General features: G+C 46.7%; 1 protein-coding gene across 2 annotated transcripts in view; it reads right to left on the bottom strand.

The window, feature by feature from the left end:
* Positions 1 to 1,139: 1,139 nt before the first annotated feature.
* Positions 1,140 to 21,164, bottom strand: part of LOC149354192 (uncharacterized) — a 37,314-nt gene continuing 17,289 nt past the window's right edge. Inside the window, exon 3 of one of the 2 annotated variants that reach the window (XM_089583147.1) lies at positions 1,140 to 1,355. In XM_089583147.1, the coding sequence (XP_089439273.1) occupies positions 1,320 to 1,355 (36 nt within the window). In that variant the 3' untranslated portion in view covers positions 1,140 to 1,319. Of the gene's footprint in view, positions 1,356 to 18,903; positions 19,052 to 21,164 lie in introns of those variants that run through there. The other variant, XM_089583146.1, reaches the window with a different exon arrangement.

The following is a 21,164-nucleotide window of genomic DNA, read 5'->3' as shown; positions in this document are numbered from 1 at the left end:
GGTGAAAGAGAGATGTGGGCTGCATGCGTTAGCGCTGACAACGTTGTGGCAGACACGCGGCACTGCAGCAATAGGCCGCAGCGTGACTTCACGCTGGCTATGCAAGCGTGACTTTCGCTTGCATAACCAGAGTTAGCTGAGCTAAGCCGCTGTTATTTTTTCGTGCTCTTCTTAGTACTCTGTTCACGAACGCCAACAAGCGCTGTTAACGAACGGCCGCCTTCGAAGGGGCACTGTGAGAAGAGGAAATTAGTTTAGAAAGTTTTGTTTACATCTGTTTCCTCGGGCGCGCTCCCGCCAAGTGCCTCCCCAGGCACGCACATATTGCGCTGCTTTGAAAATACATTGCCGTTGAAATTATGTTCGATACTTTCACATTCGGTTCCAGGATCTACTCCGAGGAGTGATCTCATATGTGCGCTGTCAAATCAAAAAACTACTTTGAAAAGGTCAGTTCAGATGCATTCCTAATGGGCCGTCCCCCAGTTGTTAACGCCACCAGGCGACAGCAGCGACACCGCATTTTGCTCACATCACAGATCAGTGTTGGTCTATAGCGTGCAGTGCATACAATCGGCTGCGTAAATAGGAGGCTAGGTTTCCCATGTTATCCGGGATACCCTAGGGCAACTCGGGAGGATATGGAGAAGTAGCAGACGAAGAAGCGCAGAGCATTTTATAGAATACGTGGGCTTCCGTCGGAGCCCACCCCACCGGCATAATGAAAAAACGTTAAGGTGTCTTAATCGCATACGTGGTCACTTGTTGCGAACACAGTTCAGAGAACGCTTTTAGTTATCTATGCTATTCAAGTGAGCTCCCAAGAAGACAAACAGGAGCCAAAACTCGCGGACGAAGAAGAAAAAGATAGCCACGGCGTCCATTGTTTGTTCATGGGTATACTGTGGAAGCTTATGCAAAAGAAGCGCAACAAAAACAATGAAAAGGGATATGTCGAGGTTTAGCATAGAAGTGTGCAAGATTTTTTTTAACTGCTCTCTTTGTGGTTTCTTTTGACATTCGACATCTTTCCAAGTGGCACTTTTCGCACGTGTCGAAAAATATTAACAACCTAAACAGCATGTTGTAGTAACGCCTTCTTTTGTCCAAGGAGGACGTTATCATGGATGCTTGCAAGTTTCATCTGCCCTTTGCTCCCATTACATCAGACAATCTGTATGTAAGGGGTCAATACGAAACAACACGCTATATACACCGAGGGACGCGCAAGATACACGTGTACACGCGCGGCTACTAGGCTGCATTTATTCGCGTTTGGTTACACTAGAGAGGCCAACGTCGGAGCGAGCCAGCAATCTTCAGGAAGTGACGAGGATCGTCATCACTACAGCACCCTGAAAAAAGAAAAAGGTGAAATTAGGCTGCCGACTAAGCGGTATACCAGCGCAAGAATCGAAAGCTACGCTTGCTGTCTACAATTCTCCGCAGAGGGTGAGGCAGCGTGCCCACTCGTTGGCGCTGGCGGCCGATAAATGCGAAGTACAGCCGCCCACAGACTTAACACGAATGACGAAACGCGTGGCCTGGTCTGCCGTCAGCGCCATGAAGCGATAGTCATTGGTGCGAGAAAATGCTCTCGCTATGCTTACGGTGGCTGACGATAGCTGGTGCGCAGCTCGCTTCGGCTGCTTTTCCGCTTGTGCCTGATCGCCGCGTGGACAGCGCGCTCGGCACGGAGGCGTTTCGCGCTTTTTGCTCGCCGATTCGGCCTCCACGGCCCCGGTAACACTCTTTGTAGTTTTCTTATCGCGGGAACCAGAAATTTCCCTTAAGCTGCCGCGATTCGCACCAGCAATCGTCGGCCACCGTAAGCATTCCGAGAGCATTATCTCGCACCCGATGACTATCGCTTCATGGCGCTGACGGCAGTCCAGGCCAAGCGTTCCGTCATTCGTGTTAAGTCTGTGGGCGGCTGTACATGTGCAGCACCCATTACCGCTCCACAGAAGTAAACTTCAAACATCGTCCATCGTAGATTAAATGGATGTACTAAGGACACTGGATCCAACTGACAATGCGGCCCTAAACAGTTTTGTCAGGTTTTTAACCCATATTACTTTCCCCAACTACGACATCGGTCACCTTTTCTCGCGCGTTTCTTTCAGCCATTGCCACCTTTGAGAGCATGAGTGTCGCGTTAACCCATGACGCCATGAAAATAATGTGCTACAATTGCACCATGGCAGGAAAGAGCGCATCACGTAAAAGAAAAAGCAATGAAAGTTAGCACATTAAATGAAGGAATGACGAAATATTAAGCGTGATGCAGTGTGATTGGCCAAAAACATGGGCAGCTTGCTAGCGCTGAACAAACGATGCTGCACCGACCGCACTTCTGCACCTTTCAGCACAGTTTTATAATACCGAGGAAAATAAAGGGAAAGCCGCGAGCACGCCGAAAAGGCTGCATTTAAAAGAGGCAATGCAGTGCCCCTGGTAACAGATCATTGATGTCAGTCTGCGTATAGGAAAGACGCATGCGCCCCGAAGCCACCGTCACGCCACAAGTCAGCCGCGCCGGTAACCCGGAGAATCTCGTTTCCCGCCGATCGTGTGTCCGCCTTCTATGCAGCAGCGATACACGACTCCGGAACGACTGTTCGGCGCGTGAGAGCGGCGTGGAACGTCAAGAATGCACCGCTCTGTTTGCACAGCACGGCCGCCTTTGCATGTCTGTCGTGTGCTTTTGCATCTCTACCACAAACGGAAACAGACAGGCAGCCGATGTGGACACGTGGGCACCTCTGAATGAATCTGCGCAATCGGTCACCTACCGCTGCGCGCTACGTGCCGCGTGTCTTCTGCGTCTTCCTTGGGTCACAGTGCTCCGATATCGCTATTGCACGGGCACTTTATCGAGTCCATTAGGATCGAGCTCGATACTGCTCGACACCCAGCGGCTTCCGATGCGGATTTTTTGTTCGGATCGAGGGCTGCTACCCTCGTGCTCAAGAAGTATTTAAGCTCCAACTCAAAATGAAAGTCCAGAAATTATTCTGTGAGAAAGTACCAGTCTGACTTCATTTGCAGTCTTGTTCACTCTCTCGGTACCGCGCTTCGGTTTTGGTTGCGAGTTAGAACGCAGCACTATAGTGCCTAGAATATAAATTAATTGAATGTGCGTTATCAGTATATTGCATACAGAAGCGCCCACGTGCAAAGGGAGACGGGTCTGCTTTGCGTACGTTCAAACTGCTGTAGCCGCCTCGCAGTAACGGAATTTCTGAACAAAATGGGCTTGCTCTTCGCTTTCACTTCATTACAGAATTATTTACTATTTATGAAACTACGTGTGCCTGCAGTGCCACCTGGCAACTTGTCGATCCCGATCCAGAACGTGTAGCGGCGCTGCATGTCGAACACGCTCGGTCCGGTCAAAAGCGCCTGTGTGGGAGCCGTGTCAGCAATGTCCGATGTCAAAATATCCCCGTATACACGAGTACCTAAACATTTTCAGCTTAGCCGTATCTTAGCAGCTTAAAAGTGCGTTTTTTTTTTCCTTTTCTCGCCAAGCTATCTGGGAAGGGGCAATGGGCTTATCTGATCACAAGATGGACGCGAACATTCACCCAAATACGCATTTCTAATCGGTAGCTGGAGTCTATGACTTGCAGGTTTTCTTTTCCCTCTGCCTTTGACTATGATGATCCAGTGTGACGAAGTCCTGATTACTGGAGCGCGGAACTAGGCCCAGGAGAAGAAACAGTGAGAGAGGCTCATCCTAAAGACTGTATGCACATTTGTAAAATAAAATAAAGTTTGGTTTGGTTTGGAAGCTTTTATGCGAGAAACGAGCGAGCGGAGAAAATGTTTGATGCACACATTCGCGGGCATATCCTGCTCAGAGCATAGAAATAGTTCAAAAGATATGGTCGAAGGCTTGTTGCGAGCGTCTGACAAATGAGCCCTTCTCGTGACTGCGATACGCCCCTGCAATCCGAACATTTCGGCGCGGGACGCTTCAGTACAAGAGCGCTCTGTTGTGTTGCGAATATCTCGCTGCCATGATCGCCTCAAACCGCGTCATATTTCTACTGTCGCAGAACAACTTACGGGCGAGGTTTTCTTCTTTATCTCAACCTAATGTCTGTCACAGAACAACTGACGTTTAATTCGGTACGAGTGTTCATATTTTCATCAGTTACCACGCATCATTACAAACCCGGGAAACTTGCCGCCAGTTCCTCGCCATGGCAGCAAAAATCATTTGCATCCAATAAGTTTTATTTGCGTGTTGGTTAGGTTTATTTATTTGAGAGAAAACATCACGCTTTGGCTCTGAAACTTTCGTACGCTGACCGATTACGAGAGAGAGAGGGAGCTCTTTAACAAAAAAAAAAAGATTTTAGCCGGCGGGATTATTCGTTGACATGCTACTCTGCGCAGGGGAGCGAATAGGGGAGTAAAGATGAAAGAAGGGAGCTAGAAAAGAGTGCGTTCACCGATTACGAATAACTTTGTGACGTCTGTTCGGCGCGAAAGCTCAACTGTAAGCGTATGGACCTCGGCCGTCGCGCTTGATCACTGAATGAGATCTAAGGCAAATGAGAGAGAGGAATAAGATCTTACTGTGACGCAGCACTAACATATACACCAAACGTTGCGTACGTTCGAAAGATAACGACACCGAAACACGAGTAAGCTGAAATGTCCGCTTTGCAGCGCTTCACTGTGAAATGTCATATCATAGGCCTGCTCACTGGTTTTTGCTGAGAGCACTTCCTCCTGGTGGGCTTGAGTTCCAATTCTAATCTTATGAACTTTATCTCTGTTTTTGTTCAGGCAAGGAAGAACAAGTTTCTTAGTTGCATTTGCAATTCATCCGGCCTTTTTGGTTGTTGTTATTGTTGTCCGCGCTCGCCAACGGAAGCAGTCGTGCTCTGGGCAGGAAAATAGAGGTCAAGTGAACCGAAATCATCCCAAAAAATAAATAACCTACCAAAAACGCCATAACCTTAATATTGGTTTTAATAAACGGCGCATAAAATTTGTACAGAAGCGCGCAAAATGCCCAACATTCTTGGACAAAAAATTTTAATATTGCAAAATTTTAAGGTACTGTTATGGAAATATTGAAGGTAATAGTCCATTCTTCCGATGTGTAGCAAAATCTTTCAAAGTTTGTCCATCGCTCGCATCGAGCAGTTAAGACAGCCATAGAAATCCAATGGGGAACGGTATTGGCGATATAAAAAACGTTAATAGCAAAAAAAAATACAAGCCTGTCGAAAGGAGATCTGCGGATTTATTTATTATTACAATATAATCTTACAATATATTAAACATTACGTTCATAAACTCTTTCCCTTTAAAAAATGATTTTGTTCAGAATTGTTGGGTATGAGCCACCGAACACATACAATAAATGGCATAAGAATGCACACTGACATGAATTAAGCTCATTTTTTCTCCACAAAGGGTGATTCTCAAAAGAAGACGATGCTCAATCTGCCTTCTCTTTTGTTCGCAAAGTAGTCAAACGACAGGAGGATCGCCGTGGTGAATTCGATGTCCCGTGTATACCCTATCAAAGTTGATATATACATGTATATATATATATATATATTGTTTGCTTGTGTCGGCTAAAAGGCAAAGCATGGTGTGCGCAAATTAGAACACTTTTTTCGACCACATTCATGTGACGTTTTTATACGAAATAATGCGTCGGTTACAGCACGCGGCGCTCGAGGCAACGGCGAGGAATCGGGACAGAGATAATCTGAATAAAAAAAAAACATTTCCCGCCCCTGGGCCCTCCGTTCTAGACGTCTGTAACGCATATTATCGCCGGCGAGTGCGCTGCAGACCACGAAACGGTGTATAACGTCGCTAGACTAAGGTGCGGTCGAGGTGTGGATCGGGCAGGGCGTCCAACGTGAACGGCGGTGAAGCCTTGACGCGCCGCATCAGCACGTATAGCGAGTCTCCGACGGCGCAGGTCGGGGCTCGGTCCTCATTGCCGCTCGCGGGACACAGAGAGGCTTCTATTTGAGGTGCGCGATGCCGCTATTTGTCGTTACTTTCGGTGCCAAGAACGCTCGCCCGCTGTTGTCTTCCTGCTGGGAGCGGAGGAGGGGGCCAACCGCGGAGGAGGGAACCGGGTGGCGTCGGGAGGCAATCAGTGGCTTTCTAAATGCATCCACCTGGAAACAATGCGCGCAGCAAAGAGAAGCGGCTCAGCCGCGAGGGCCGCGGCGGTGCGGACCCCGAACGGGGCGCAGGTGAATGGGGCGAAGGGCACGCCGCTCCTGCCGGTGTCGCGCCAAGTGCGTGCAGCGCGGCCTGGTCGGCTAGCTGGCAACTTCTCGCAGCCTATACGCGATGGCGATCGTCGATGAGCGCTCGAATTCCAGGCCCCTCGTAGCAGCGGGCCCTGAAACACCCCTGACGACCCTCTCCTGCGTCTCTTTCGATAACTTCACGCATCTGTTGCGTCAGCAACGCTTTTGTTGCGTCACTGAATATGAGAAACCATTATTGGTCAGCTTCCTTGCGTAAGAAGGGAGGACGACCGGAGTGCGTCGCTAGAAAAGAACTAAAGAATAAACAGCGGGTTCACGCACGGCTGGTTCGGCGTCGGCAACGTTGTAGGCGTAGCGCCGTGTCGTGCAGATACATTGGTTGTGCCCCTTCCACGAGCTAACTCTGTGCCTTCGAATAAGCAAGAAATTACAACAGGGTGCGGAAAACCCCATCGACAAAGAAAGGGTGGTGGTGGTGAAGAAAATAGTCGCAGCCTCGGATGCATCTTCATTCATTGTAAATTGCCTTTTGTTGCTTTGTTTTTCTTGCTTTCTGTTTTGCTTCACCGGTTTCTTTCTTTCTCTCTTTCCTTCCTGTTTTCTTTTTTTCTTTCTTGTGAGAAGCCTCGCAATCTTATTCCATCTCACGAAGGCCGAAGTGCAGATCTGAAGAACTGAGCAATACATAAATATAAAATGAAGGCTGCCTAGTCTCCCATCAAGCGCCCGTTATAATAAGTGAACTTGGATACATGAAGATAGTAGTGCGATAACCGTTCACTGCTGTCATAGCCATTCCCCTGCGCGCGCGGTGCCATCTGAGACGTCCTCAGCCTGAGTGCCTGTACAGCAAGGAGGACCGGCTTCACAGGCAAGTCCTAAAGAAAGCGCGAGCAATTTTCTGTGATTGCTTGTCCATAGTATTCACCGGTTTCTATAGCAATCGACAGGCTTTATTTACAACCAGATATATGCGCCACGCGCATGTATTCAACGCTGTCTTCAACAATTACATTTTAGTGCGTTTATGTCGAATGTTGCTGCAGGCTCCTTCCTAGGACTTATCTGTTGAAGAAAGCCATCGAACGATTAGAGTTGTATGGTATATTCAGTGTAAAGCCCAAAAAATTGGTAGACCTATAAGCTTACCGGCTTAGCGCATTATTCAGCGAAAGCTGGTTGGAATTAGCAGCGTGTCCAGTAGTTAATCTGGCACATGCATGCATTTAGAACGGTAGCGCTGGCATAGCATATTTACAGATATATTATGCACACGGCGAGTAAACCTGACACACAAATAGCTACTTGGCTTCGCCTCTCTTTTCGAGCACGTTTAGCTACTTCGCTAAGGGCTGTTTGTTTCAAGCACGTTTAATTACTTGGCTTAGCCTCTCTGTTTCGAACACGTTTGGCCACTGGGCTTCGCCGCTTTATGAGCCAGCACCACCGCTAGCGGTGCGGTCGTGAACCTTTCAGCTCGAATATGAACACGCTTTCGACATTCCCGTCAGAAAGGAGAATATCTGCTTGCACCAACAAGGCCAATCTACGAGCATCCCACGGCGCCCACTTTTCGCGAACATCCGTCGTGGACTCCTCTTCGCACCTCTTCAACGCGGCACTGAAAACCGCCGCTGTGTTTTTGGAGAAAAATAAATGGCGCAGTAACTGTCTCATGTGTTGGTGGACACCTTAACAGCAGACACAGCTGACGTGCGAGGAGGACAGCGAGGAAGGGAAAGACTCGGAACAGCGCAGAGGAGGAGGACGGGGGGGGGGGGGGGGGGGGCAGGAAGAAGGGAGTGAAAGAAGAAAGAGAGAAAGAGGTGTCGAGGCTCTGCCGGTGCCCTCCACTATGGCACTTCTTTCTCCCTTCGTTATTTCAACTTTCATTATCCTTTTCCTCACAGCGCGGTTCTGCGTCTTTTGAAAGCTCCATAACTGACTCCTACTGACGTTCTCAGCCCTGCAATCGCATAACTTGTTCGCCGTGTATCTGCTTCCGCAATTTCGTTATTATAAGTGACGGTAAACTTATGCGTGGTTGGCAAAGCTAACTTCACACTTGTTAAAGTGGAAATATTGGCTAGTTGGTCTTGGTATGTAAATGCACTTTTTCAGCGCTAAATACACAGGACAAAGAAAGGATATGCACGCGGGACAAACGCTGACTTCAACTGATGGTTCAATTGGCCCGAACAAAAACAAATATAAAGCAAGGTTTGATACCCCAGATCACAAGCGCATGCCCCGCACATTCACATCCGCTTTAACACAGTTTAACAGCCCTGCAGTTTCACCTAGACACCCGCGTCATTCTAGTCTTTAGATAACGTAAATCCTTGGGGTAGTAACATAAGAGATGCAGTACTAATGAATTTATCGCCTTCATTATGTATCTCAAGGACCTCAAGAATTTCCCTGCTTTTCTGCTGCTTCAAGCTGCGCAGCACACGTGTGTTGCTCAACGCTGGACAGCCTTCGTGTTGCGTGTATCTCCTTTCTTTGTCCTGTGTATTTCGAGCTGAAAAAAAAAATGCATTCTACCTAACTTCAGAGATAGCGTGAAAGGTCATTCAGAATATGCGGCAAATAACATTTTCAGAAACTCTTTTAAGCAAAGCTCGCGACGCTTTGAAAACCCGCCGCTCTATGGAAGGCGCCTGGAAATGATGGTATTTGCTAGTTTGGCAACATAGTACCATTGGTCTCCGCCCGGCGCGGTGACTAGGGCGCTGGTCTATTGAACTGGAATACCCGGGTTCTAACCTTACCGCCGAGGCCGCGTTTCGATGGAGGCGAAAGGCGCAAGTGTGCTTTCACTCTTTCCATCCGACGGGAGAGATTGAACGGCCGGAGTGAGCCGCTAGTTAGTTTTAGGGAAAGGAATGGAGCAGTAACTGTCTCGCTCCACAGCCGACACCACAACCTCAATAGCGTTACGCGTTACGCGTGACGGCTGCCGTTGTATACCCCTAATGGCTTATACAAAGCTAATACAGCTTTCAATGTAAAACTGTACGGGGGCTGCGAAAGACGCCGTAGTGGAGGACTGGAGATAAATGTACACTAACTGGGCTCCTTTACCGCTCACTGACATTGTACAGTACGCGGCCGAATTTGCATTTCGGCCCCATCTAAACACGCCCCCTGCAGTCAGTGCGCGAGGGCGCCGCGTTGCAGCGTGGGCAAAATCGTCATTGCCACTGGAAGTGCAGTGAAGAAAATATTGTTGTCACTATGTACCCCGTGTTTCACGGAAGCCCGACACTACTTTTCAAAAATAGGTCTTTCAGGTATGAAGCCGGCATCTGCGGTATAGTAATACTAGTTTTGGCGGACGTCAGAAAACAAGCGAGTGATGGTTAAACTATTAAACTGGTTAACTATTTCAGATTATTGGCGTTTAAACTTAAAGTTAAATTTTAAACTATTAAAACGCGATTTCCCTTGGCGCTATAGAAATTCGAAATTCGCGCGCCAGCTCTGTGCGCGCAGCGGCGTCGATGAAATCGCCTACTTCGCCTCACAAGATGTTTGCAGCACTACGAAAGGTAGAGCTCTCTCGTCCAATCAGGATGGCGCGCACTACATTAGTGTGTTCCTACGCGCCTATCGCCCCGCCGAGTATTGAGAGGTGGCTCCATCAATGTGATTGAAGGCGTACTAGTTGTTAGTTGTTAGCTTCTTTCTACCTGTAGCAGGTGGCGATTGATGTCTTTTCATTTTTTCATCTGATTGTTTTTGAACAGACGGACGCCCGTTCCAAAGGAACTGGCCCCACTTTTAAGGCGGAAGCCTTTAATGTCTCATCGTTGTAAGCAGCAGTTGTCGACAGAAAATGTCACGCTTTTCAATTGGTGGAAACGCTCGTGACGTCACAGTGCGCGCATTTCAAACGGGGCCAATTGCACTTTGGCTAGTAACCATACAACCAATTGAAGGGATCGTATAGTGATGCTCCAAGTGGGACTGAGCTTAGTTAATTGCATAATTACCCAATTAGCCTAATTAGCTTTACTAGTCAGGCCATATAAATAAATAAAAGCGATTAAGAAATTGGTCGAGCTCAGGAATCGAACCCCGGTCTTCGGCGTGAGAGACGAGTACGCTATCCACTGCGCCATGCCAGCTCGATGGTTCGGAATGAACAAAGGCGCGTCTAGTGAATACGGTGTCTTCACTCACTCACTCTCATCCTCCTCCATTCCCTTCCGGCGAGGTTTAGGCGCCCACCGACAAATGAGAGACAGATACATTTCCTTTCCTCAAAAACCAATTTACCGATGAGCGAGGCGTAGAACCGAATGGGCGATGGCGTTCTATGGACTCCTTGGCAGCGTTGCAAGACGCTGTCGCATTCCACTCTTAGGGGCGAAGCTTAACATCTTAACCACACATCAGTGACCCCACTTTAGGTCAAATAAGTGCCCCCCTGAATTTTGACGGGTGTCCACCGAGATATGTGAGACAGTTACTGCGTAATTTCCTTTCCTCAAATGCAATTTTCATTTTCTTCATTACGGCTCCTCTTTATCTATCTTCTTTCACTCCCACCTCCCTACCTCTACGGTGCGGTTCAGGTGTCCACCGAGATTACAGAGAATTACTGCGCCATTTCCTTTCCTAAAAAAGCGTTGCGTTCAAAGGGCAAGGCATCGCGCCGAATGGGTGGTGGCGTTCCATGGACTCCCTGGCAGCGCTACAACGTGCGGTCGCGTTCCACTCCTAAAGGCGAAGCTTAAGCGGCATTAATTAGCAGTTAATTAGTGTTCAGGCATTAATCAGTAATTGACAATTAATTAGTGATTTGCCATCACTTAGTAATTAGTACTCAATTACATGTGACGCCACCAGTGCCACAGAAACAGCGAAGGTGGTGCGGAAAACGCTTCCGCCTCTACCCACTTTAGACAGTCAAAGTGCCCCCTGAATTTTTTTTTTTTTTTGTCGCCACCTGTTCGTATCAGTTCCTCTGTTGTCCCGTCACAGTTATTTTCAATGTTCCTGTCACGTGTATATGAATTTATTTGTTCCAGCATGGTCACTACACTATTAAGCTGGGTCGAATGCAGGCCGGGGCTGCCGAATGTCGATGTTGGAGAAATGCAAAACAAGCCCATGCGCTGCGAGAAAATTAATCGAGTGGTCAAAATTAACAAGCAGTCAAAATTAATCCGGAGCCCTTCACTACGGCGTCTGCCATATCTCATGAGAGACGTTGTCGTCCTCATTTTCGTTACTCTCAGTGCGACAGTACTGAATGGTCCCGAATTTTGCGCGCACGTTAGCACTTTAATGGGGCTCATCTCATCGTCCTCATCACAACTCCATTCAGCAGTGCTGGTTGTGTCGTCCTCCAGGTTTACAAGAATGGCCGGTCCTTGGTCAAGAACATCGTCGATGATGTGATCCAGTTTTTTCCTCACTAATAACATGCTGCACGTAATTCTTTCATTTCTCAGCAGTCACTTGCATGATGCCTTGCCAAACCAGAGGCTCCACGTCTTGGAGCTTAGACTCCTTGTTTTGACTGGCCACGAAGCCCTTGACATCGCTCCAAACAAGTTCCATCGGGTTCAGTTGGCAGTGGTAGGGTGGCAGGCACACAACGAGATGGCCAACAGCTTCGGCGATGCAGTCCAGACGGTATCGGCCCCCACCTCTGTTCACGTTGTTGACAAGCTTCATGAGTTCGGCCTTCACCGGTGGCTGCTGCACGCGACACATTTTCCGGACAGCCGAGTCTGTATGTCCTTTTTTGAGGCTACTCATAGCCGCACTTTATCCTGCTTCACAGAATGAGATGGCGCGTTGTCCATCACTGTAACGCTGACGGCTTCTTCGGGGACAACATTCGGCCCGCCTTCAACGTCTGCGTTGTCCACTGGTAAAGCGTTCGCTCGCTCGCCTGGGTGAGTTTTTCCGTCCTCTTGATGAGCGCATTCGTACTTGAACTGCCCCCGCTCTCGATGCGAAGCACTTCAAGAAGCCAACTGCGATCGCCTGCTTGGGAAAACAGCGCACTGTCGGTGTAGGGCACACAGGAGACACAACTGAATCGACTGACGCCATGTTGGAAAATGGCGACGCATCGCTACCTCGCAGCAGGCCTCCACAGAGCTATGTCCGTACGGGCTTTGTCTGTTAATATCACCAGTGATTAAAGCACTCTCTACCATCTAAATATACCAGTCCAAACTATGTTTCCAATTTCTGTGCTTATTGTTTAATAGTCCTACACTGCTCAAATATTCGAGGGACTATTTTTTGTGTTCTTGCAGCCCTGATTGGACGAGAGAGCTCTGTCTTCCGTAGTGCTGCAAACATCTTGTGAGGCGAAGTATAGTAGGTGTCGCTTTGCAGCACGGGAAGCTAAGAGTAAAGTTCTATTTGAAGAACGCCTGAGGAAATTGGGCGATAACAGGTGGGCAGCTAAGGTATTTAAATACTTATACAGAAAAAGCGTTGACTCACAGTGGCGGAAAAGAACTAGGAAACTAACCAGTAAGTACGCCGGACACGAGGACGGAGAAAGAAGGAGCATTAAACGACAAGTTAAAAACGCGGGAGTTAAAAATTCCATTAATCCAATGAAAAAAAAAGCACAGTGCAGAACTATACCGATACTGGAAAAGGCAGATCAGGAAAGAATTTTTCTATGATAACTCAAGAGGCAGTGCCTTACTCTTTGAAGCTAGGTCAGGGTGCCTTAGAACGCGCAGTTACAAAAACAAATTCAGCGAAGATGATGACACATCTGCTGTGTGTGGTAGATCTGTAGAAACAATTGAACACCTCATACGCAAATGTGATGGTATCCATCCGGATGTCGATGCAGGCACAGTCACTCTTCCTGAGGCCCTAGGGTTTAAAGATAACAATGGTCATGTAAATAAATCTGCAGTGGAAGTTAGCAAAAAGCGATTGGAGGGTTGGTGGCTGAAAAGCAGAGAGGTGACATCAGGTTAAAAGTGTAGGAATCCGTAGTGGAAGAAGATAGCGAATCTTAATGAGAATTAACAACACAGTTGAACAAAAATAAAGAAAAAAAGCTTAGCATGGTGGCAAATGCCCCCCCCCCTCCCCTCTTTTCGAGGTGGCCGCTCCTATCCATCCAGCCATCCATCCATCCATCCATCCATCCATCCATGTGAGCGCGCGGTTTTCGAATTGAGCGAGAAGTGGCCAATATTTGTTGAGCCACTGCGTCGAGGGTATTCGAGTTTTTGGAATTCTAAAAATAGATGTGGCGCCTAATATCAGAAAAAACACAATTATGTCTATTTTTATACAAAATTAACAATTACAATTTAGTTACGCAGCTTACTTGTTAACATGATTCACTGTTTTTGACGTCCGCCAACAATGGTATTACTTTGCCGGTGACATGAAGAAGTGGACGCTAGTTCTGCAAACAACACTGTAGTTTCCTTGAAAAACCTCGTATATCTCAGGAGGCAGAAAATGTCGCTTTTGGAATTTCCCAAAATCGCAAGTTTGGATTCCCGCAGAATCAAAAATAAAATTTTCTGGATCTGAGTATTTTTTTGAGAAGTTGATTGATTGAAAGTTCCTTATTTTCAAGAGGAAGGCACAAGGGCGCTGTCGGAGAAGTGGGGATAGAACGTTGCTCACAGGTCCGAGTCAGTGTACTGTCCATTTCGCTATGGCTGAACCCGATCAGAAGGGCTGTAGTCGGCACCCGTACACCGCTCATCAGGTAAAGGCACAGCGCGACTGGGACAGGGCGAAAGAAGTAGGCAGACACAGCGCTGCAAAGACTGACTGTGTTGGGCAAAACACTGGTGGATAAAAACAAGCAAAAATGTCCAAAAATTGCATAAAAAACACAATTATGTCGTCTGAGCTGCTGAGATAATCTAGTTCTTTTCGCCAGAAGGTTTGCTGACGTCATCCTAGTCATGTATGACCACGATGATGGGAGTCAAAAGCCACCGAAACCAAGGAGCGTAAAGGATTTTTTTTTCTTTTTGTGGTGTTAATCACTTGGAAATTAAGTGTCATTATTTTATGCCTTATTAAAGGTAATTGATAAGAACGCGGAAGGAAAAGCATCCACGTGCCGCCGATGGGATCCGAACCACGGATCCCACCGGCTCCTTGGTTTCGGTGGCTGTTGGCTTCCGCCGTGTGCGTCATAACGATCACTGTAATTTAAAGGCATCAAAAATTCACACACAAGACCAGAGAATGGGACAGAGCGCCACGCACAACTGGTTTACTTTGCAAAAACCACATACATATATATACAATCAGCCAGAGCCTGCAATGATGAATTACCGACTAGCCCAAGAAGAAGTTCTCTTATGTCATAACGGCCCCGCCGCGGTGGCTCAGTGGTTACCGCGCTCGGCTGCTGGCCCGAAAGACGCGGGTTCGATCCTGGCCGCGGCGGCTGAATTTCGATGGAGGCGAAATTCTAGAGGCCCATACTGTGCGATGTCGGTGCACGTTAAAGAACCCCAAGTGGTCGAAATTTCCGGAGGCCTTCACTACGGCGTCCCTCATAGCCTGGGTCGCTTTGGGACGTTAAACCCAAACCAACCAACCAATCTTATGTCATAACGAGCACCGAGCACCTCTTTTTCTTGTCTGCTCAAGAGCTTAACGTGGGCCTCGAATCCGGTAGCCTTGATGCCATAAGAGGGTTCTCGCATATATATATATATATATATATATATATATATATATGCGTGTGTGTGTGTGTGTGTGTGTGTGTGTGTGTGTGTGTGTGTGTGTGTGTGTGTGTGTGTGTGTGTGTGTGTGTGTGTGTGTGTGTGTGTGTGTGTGTGTGTGTGTGTGTGTGTGTGTGTGTGCTTTTCTAATCAATTACCTTTAAGCGCTAACATATTCAGTAATATTCTCCATTGATCAACACCACAAAATAAATAAATATATATAAAAATCCCCTGTGTTCCTTGGTTTTTGTGCCTATTGTCTTCTCAGGCATATGTACGTATAACTCAGGACGCACTACGTCCGCCGCTTATGAACATGGGTGGCGCTGATGAACACTCTCAAGCTTAGGTTACTTGTAAGCACAAATACCCCAGAAAGCAGCAGATCTGACAGCCGTCGCCGTAGCTCAGTTGTTAGAGCACCGGACGCGTAATTCGGAGGTCGCGGGTTCGGTTCCCACCAGCAGCATGTGGTTGTTTTTTCTTCTGCTTTTCTAATCATCTTTAAGCGATAACATATTCAATAATATCCTTCATTGATCAACACCACAAAATAAATAAACATAAATTCCCTTGTGTTGCTTGGTTTCTGTGGTTGTTTGGCTTCTATTATATATATATATATATATATATATATATATATATATATATATATATATATATATATAGAGAGAGAGAGAGAGAGCAAGAAAAATTCGACATCTTTGCGGGCAATAAACAACCGGGCACTGCAATGTGGCAGAACACCCGGAACAGCAACCAGGTGTTTGCAACGCCCGGCCAACGGTAACTTCCATTTTGGCTCCTGCTAAACCGCACAGCTCATAAACCATCAGACCATCAATAACGGAGTTGGCGCTTTCGGTGGCCACGTCATCGGATGTCCTGAGTTTGAACAAGAGCAGGGGCAAAAAGATTCCAACTTTTAATGCGAATTTCTCAGTAATAAATGCGTCAAAACTACGAAATGCCGCACTGTAGGATTTTGCAAGCAACAAAAATTCAGTAGAGTTGTCCTAAGTGTTCCTTGTTTCTGTGGAATAATTCCATCCGTTATTGAACTAGGGGAGAGTGCAACAAAACTCAGCATTGTGTTTCGTAACGCCCCCTAACTTCCAAATGAGCAACCTTATTAAATTTATATTTAGGAAGTGTGACCCGCCAGGTATTCACTTTAGTTGGGTTTAAGGTTGACCAGATTAGCTCCTTCTAAGCAGCGAAAAAAATTGCGAAGAGAGCTCTGGTGAACGAGAAGATGGTCGAAAAGGCGCTAAATGCTGCATCCCACAGTTTTAATAACTGTGCAGATCATTCAACCAGGCGTTGTAGAATGACCCAAGTGTTTGGTCATTCCAACTGGCTATGGGTTTTACGTTATGCTAATCCTGAAGAATATTTTCGCCTCGGGTAGTTAAGAAATAATTATTTTAGCTGCAGACTGTACCAGGTGCTTCAGCGAACATATTCAAAAGTTTTGAAAAATACGCTTTTTGGGGTAAAAATATTCCTTTTGCGGCATAGTATTACCAATGCTGGCAGACACCAGGAAAAAGGTGAATCGTCTTAAGTAGTAAGCTGGTTAACTAATTTTTGAAAATTAACTTTTTAACTACTAGAGTTAGGCGTTTAGTTGCGTTGCCATTAGAGATTTGTAGCCGATTGTTAGTAATAGCTATATTCCTTTTTATAATTTCGAAAATGCGATTATCCTAGGCGCTGTGGCTCGACAAAATTTGGCTTTTTCGACTGGTTACATGCACTGGAGGAGTTGCTTTGCCTGCATGCTTTCGAAAGCGCATGTATTTTTGCACGAAGCCGCTTTATTTTGTGGAGTCACAACGGTGAGGGTAATCGCGTTTTCGAGATTCTAAGAACTGATATGGCTATAGCTAACGACCGGCTACAAGGCGCCTAACTTGCTAGTTAAAAAGTTAATTTTTTAAAAATTAGTTATCTAGCTTACTACTTTAGGCCATTCACCAGTCCAACACTGGTAATACTGTGCCGCAAAAGCCATATTTCTACCCTAAAAAGCCTATCATTGAAAATCTTTGAAAATGTCCGCTGAAACACCCGGTATGCGGGGCAAAACGCGACGTTGTGATCTACCCGTGTTTCTTCGCTCTCTAGGATGGTCTTAACGGACAAAAAAAAAAAAGCATGATTTCAACCAGCGCGCAGGAAACCCGAAGAAAGCTCTGAAACGACGCAAGCAGAGCTGGTGCCATCAAGTGTTTTAGTGTTCCCGAAGGTGCCCGCCACAGAACAGTAAAGAGAATTTTGAAAGGCAGAAACTGTACAAAAAATCTTGCGAACCTCAGTGTCGCACTGCATCCGGTGGGCATGAGCAGCTATTTTACAACACATTCTCACAACTGAGCAAGCTATGTTCGATCTGGACGCGCTGGAATCGAAACAAATCGCATGTCCATTCAAAACAGCTGACCGAAAGAGGAACAACTGTTGCGCGAGAACTAACAGAAGCAGCGATGAAGGCAGGAAATTAAGAACATTGCGTAGCCAGGCTGCACACCGAGCTCGGCGGTATAGCTGCGTAGACTGTAGTGGGTCATGGAACAAAGTAGTGGCGGGTTGGGCCCGAGTACAGTGTCTGTCTTTCTAATAGGCTCGCATAGATTGTCTAGATGTCCATGTAGCCAATTTCGTGGGAATTTATTGCAAGGATGAGTAATATGTTCACTTTGGAAGGGTGCCTTATTTTTTCCCGTGCACTGTCTGTTTTTGCCCCCTGGAGTGCGGCAAAATGCGACATTTAAGTACTAAATTTCCTTCAATTTTACAGTGTTCCCTTCAGCTGACCTTTTCATATTTTATGGGCGGGATTCCCGTTAACAGGAATTCGGAACAAGCGCTTCCGGTTCCCATGGCCGCCACCACGTGGCGCATAGCTTTCAACATCAAAAATAACGCGTTCACATCATCCGTGACGTAAGAAAAAGATTGACCGAGTGGCTGCACAACAGAATGTGATAGGTCGCTAGGCTTAGCGTCACTGGCTGTTGTCTGTCCCTAATCCCTGGCAATGAGGACGCTAAGGAATAATTCGTCAGTATTTGCTGTTCGATAGCTCTGAAAAAAAAATAATGGCGACGATTTGAAAATTTTTGTCGTGTTTTACCCCACTCTCTCCTAATACATATCAATTCAGAGCTTTTAGCAATGATAAAACGTCACAAAACATCTTCGAAGTGTGTTAGCTGCAGCATTTGGCGCAGGGTTTGAATGTTGTTGCGTAGACGATGTTCACAAACGCATTCTTTTATAAGAGAAGAGCTGTATGACGCTGGATCAGTGGAGATTGTTGCAGAGCGGGCAGTGTGGTAATGCTTTTTCAGCTTCCCTTCGTGGTACATGAACAGAATGATTCACCAGGGCTTTCTTATGGGAGAGAAGTCAATCGCTGTATACTGCCCCACGGTAACACGATCTGGAGAAGTGCCGATGGCGCAAGTGCAATGATTTGTCATCGCTTCATTGTCATGCACACGTATAATTATCTGCGGGGCTGCAGTGGTAGATTTATCCGCTTTTATTTTGAAGAAAGCTCACTTTTGTTCGCAACTCCCGCTGTATGTCATGACCACGGTTGTGCGCTTTCGGATAAATTTGAGAAAGTCCAATTTTGTATGGTATCTGGCCTAGAAATAGCGGTGGTTGTGCTCTATCTCTCGTATCCATTCTGCCGCAAAGATCTTCGCACTTGACAAGCTGAGCAACAAGTGGCAAAAAGAAGAGCAAAGAACAAGGCTGAAACTAAAATTTGTGGTCTTTGAATATTCCACCCCATCTAAATACCGCTTACCTTTATGCCCACTGACTGCCACCCTGTGGCCAAAAGTCCTACCGTACACGTCTCTTGCAGGAGAGAGAGAAATAACTTTATTGACCAAGGGATTTCGGACACGTATGTCCCTAGGTCCCCGCACGACCCCACTGCACTATACGTTCATGTGTTCATGGAGTTCCAGGACGTGGGCAGCCCGGTCAATGACGATCTTCTGCCTGGTCGGGTCCGTCGAGCGCAGTAGGAAACAATTCGTTAATGGGTGTCTTTTTAGCAGAGATCTGCGTACGCGCAGGCATTAGAGATCAGAAGGTGCTATACAGCAGGAAAAAAATTCTACCTTTCGGCAGTGCAACTTAGCTGAGGCTGAGAAATAAAGAGGTAATGCACAAGTAAATACCTCCAGCGAACTGCAGTATAATGACGGGTCGTTCTCGTAATGGGTGCAACCATTAACCCGAACGTAAAGCGAAAATGACTGATCTGCCATCGTTTGCTGATGTTCCCCGTCTTGAGCCAGATTTCTTGTAATATTTGGTACGAACTGAGGGAAACTGCTGAACGTTCTGGCGGCGCAAATCGTAGACTAGCCAGCCTTTCTACGTTGCGCACTTATTCTGATAGCTTTTCAGAAATACAGTGTAGACGTCGAAAGAGTGTTCTCAATGTTCCGTACCGTAACAGAAAGGACTGTGTTGCATTTGGAACAGCTAGCAAAGGAAAGTACGCGCTTGTATTCCACGTGTTTCCGGGACGCCTGCTGCCACTAATTGTTAAAAATGGACTTCTTGAGGTGCAAAGATGGCTTCAGATTATGAGGATGGTGATGATGGATGTACCCTCTGTAGCGGCTCGTCGTTGAGTGGATCGCGTGGCGGAGCCAGAAAAAAAAAGCAGTTCGTAAAAAGAAATTTACAACTGTAAAAGGTGAAGTGAAGGACCAAATCAACCGAGCTCCGTTTTTTGTTCCAGCGCCTTCACCCGCTCCTTTACTGCTCCGTGCTGCCGCCAACATTCCAGCCACCTACTTGTCGCCTCAATTTCTACGGCTGCGTCAACCTCCGTCTGAAGCATAGTAATATACATGTTGGTGGGCACCAAAAAAACAGATTAATCAGTTAAGTATAGCAACTACTTTCGATAGGTAACTTTTTACCTTTAATAATTAGGAGAATGGTTGCAATTAGAGATTTTTAAGCTGCCCTCAGTAATAATCATATCGATTTTTAGACTTCCGAAAGCAGAAATTCCGTAGGCGCTGTGGCTGAAAAAAAAAAACATGCCATCACGCGTCAAAAGACGCGTGCTTTCGAAAGCGCCTTTTTGGCACGCGCAGAGCAATGCCCCCCAGATCGCCCATATCGTGTCACTCCATGGCACGCATGTCATGTAAAAGCGATGAGCACTGCAGAGTGGGCGGGACAGAGAAGGTCACGTGGCACGTGTACCACGGAGTGACGCCTACTGGTGGGCGTCGCTTTGCATGCGCCAGAAACGCGCGCTTTTCAAAAGCACTCGTCCTTGGGCGTCAGATGGCCAAAATTTGTTGAGCCACAGCGCCGATAGCAATCGCGTTGCCGAAATTCTAAAAACTGATATGGCTATTACTAACGGCCGGTTACGAATCTCGAATTGCAACAAGGCGCCTAGCTGTTAAGAAGTGATCGGTCAGAAATCAGTCAACCAGGTTGCTAGTCGACATGACTCACCTGTTTTATAATGTCCGCCAACAGTGGTATTGCTAATACGCTGCAGAAGCCATCTTTAAACTTCAGTAAGCCTAGTCTTAAAACTTGCTGGCAGGCTTCCAATAACACAAGCTGAAAACAGTCACACAAGACTTTTGCCAATCGTTGTTAACTATTTCCTATACAACGAGAAATCACGCAATATCATGGTGGTGGGCACAAAAAATTTAGTTCACCCATAAATTTAAACATTCTGCTTTATTGCACTACATTGTTTGCAGCATATAGCCGCCGCGGTGGCTCAGTGGCTATGGTGCTCGGCTGCTGTCCCGAAAGACGCGGGTTCGATCCCGGCCGCGGCGGTTGAATTTCTTTGGAGGAGAAATTCTAGAGGCCCGTGTACTGTGCGATGTCAGTGCACGTTAAAGAACCCCAGGTGGTCGAAATTTCCGGAGCCCTCCACTACGGCGTCTCTCATAGCCTTAGCCGCTTTGGGACGTTAAACCCCATAAACCAAACCAAACCATTGTTTGCAGCATAAACAAAAAAAAAACAGGATATGTATTTCTCACGAAGAAAAAAAATCTTTGATTGGCAAAATATGAGAGACTCGCACAAAAATTAACAATAATAGTAAATATATTCAGTCAGAAAATAGGACAGTAAAAATCTAGAATATACGTTTTATGCGATACTGTGTCAGAAA

The sequence above is a fragment of the Amblyomma mixtum genome, chromosome 3, assembly GCF_055824585.1.
Source record: "Amblyomma mixtum isolate Tamu chromosome 3, ASM5582458v1, whole genome shotgun sequence".
Lineage (NCBI taxonomy): Eukaryota > Metazoa > Arthropoda > Arachnida > Ixodida > Ixodidae > Amblyomma > Amblyomma mixtum.
The sequence above is the reverse complement of the archived record's forward strand: the minus strand, read 5'-3'. Positions and strand labels throughout refer to the sequence as shown.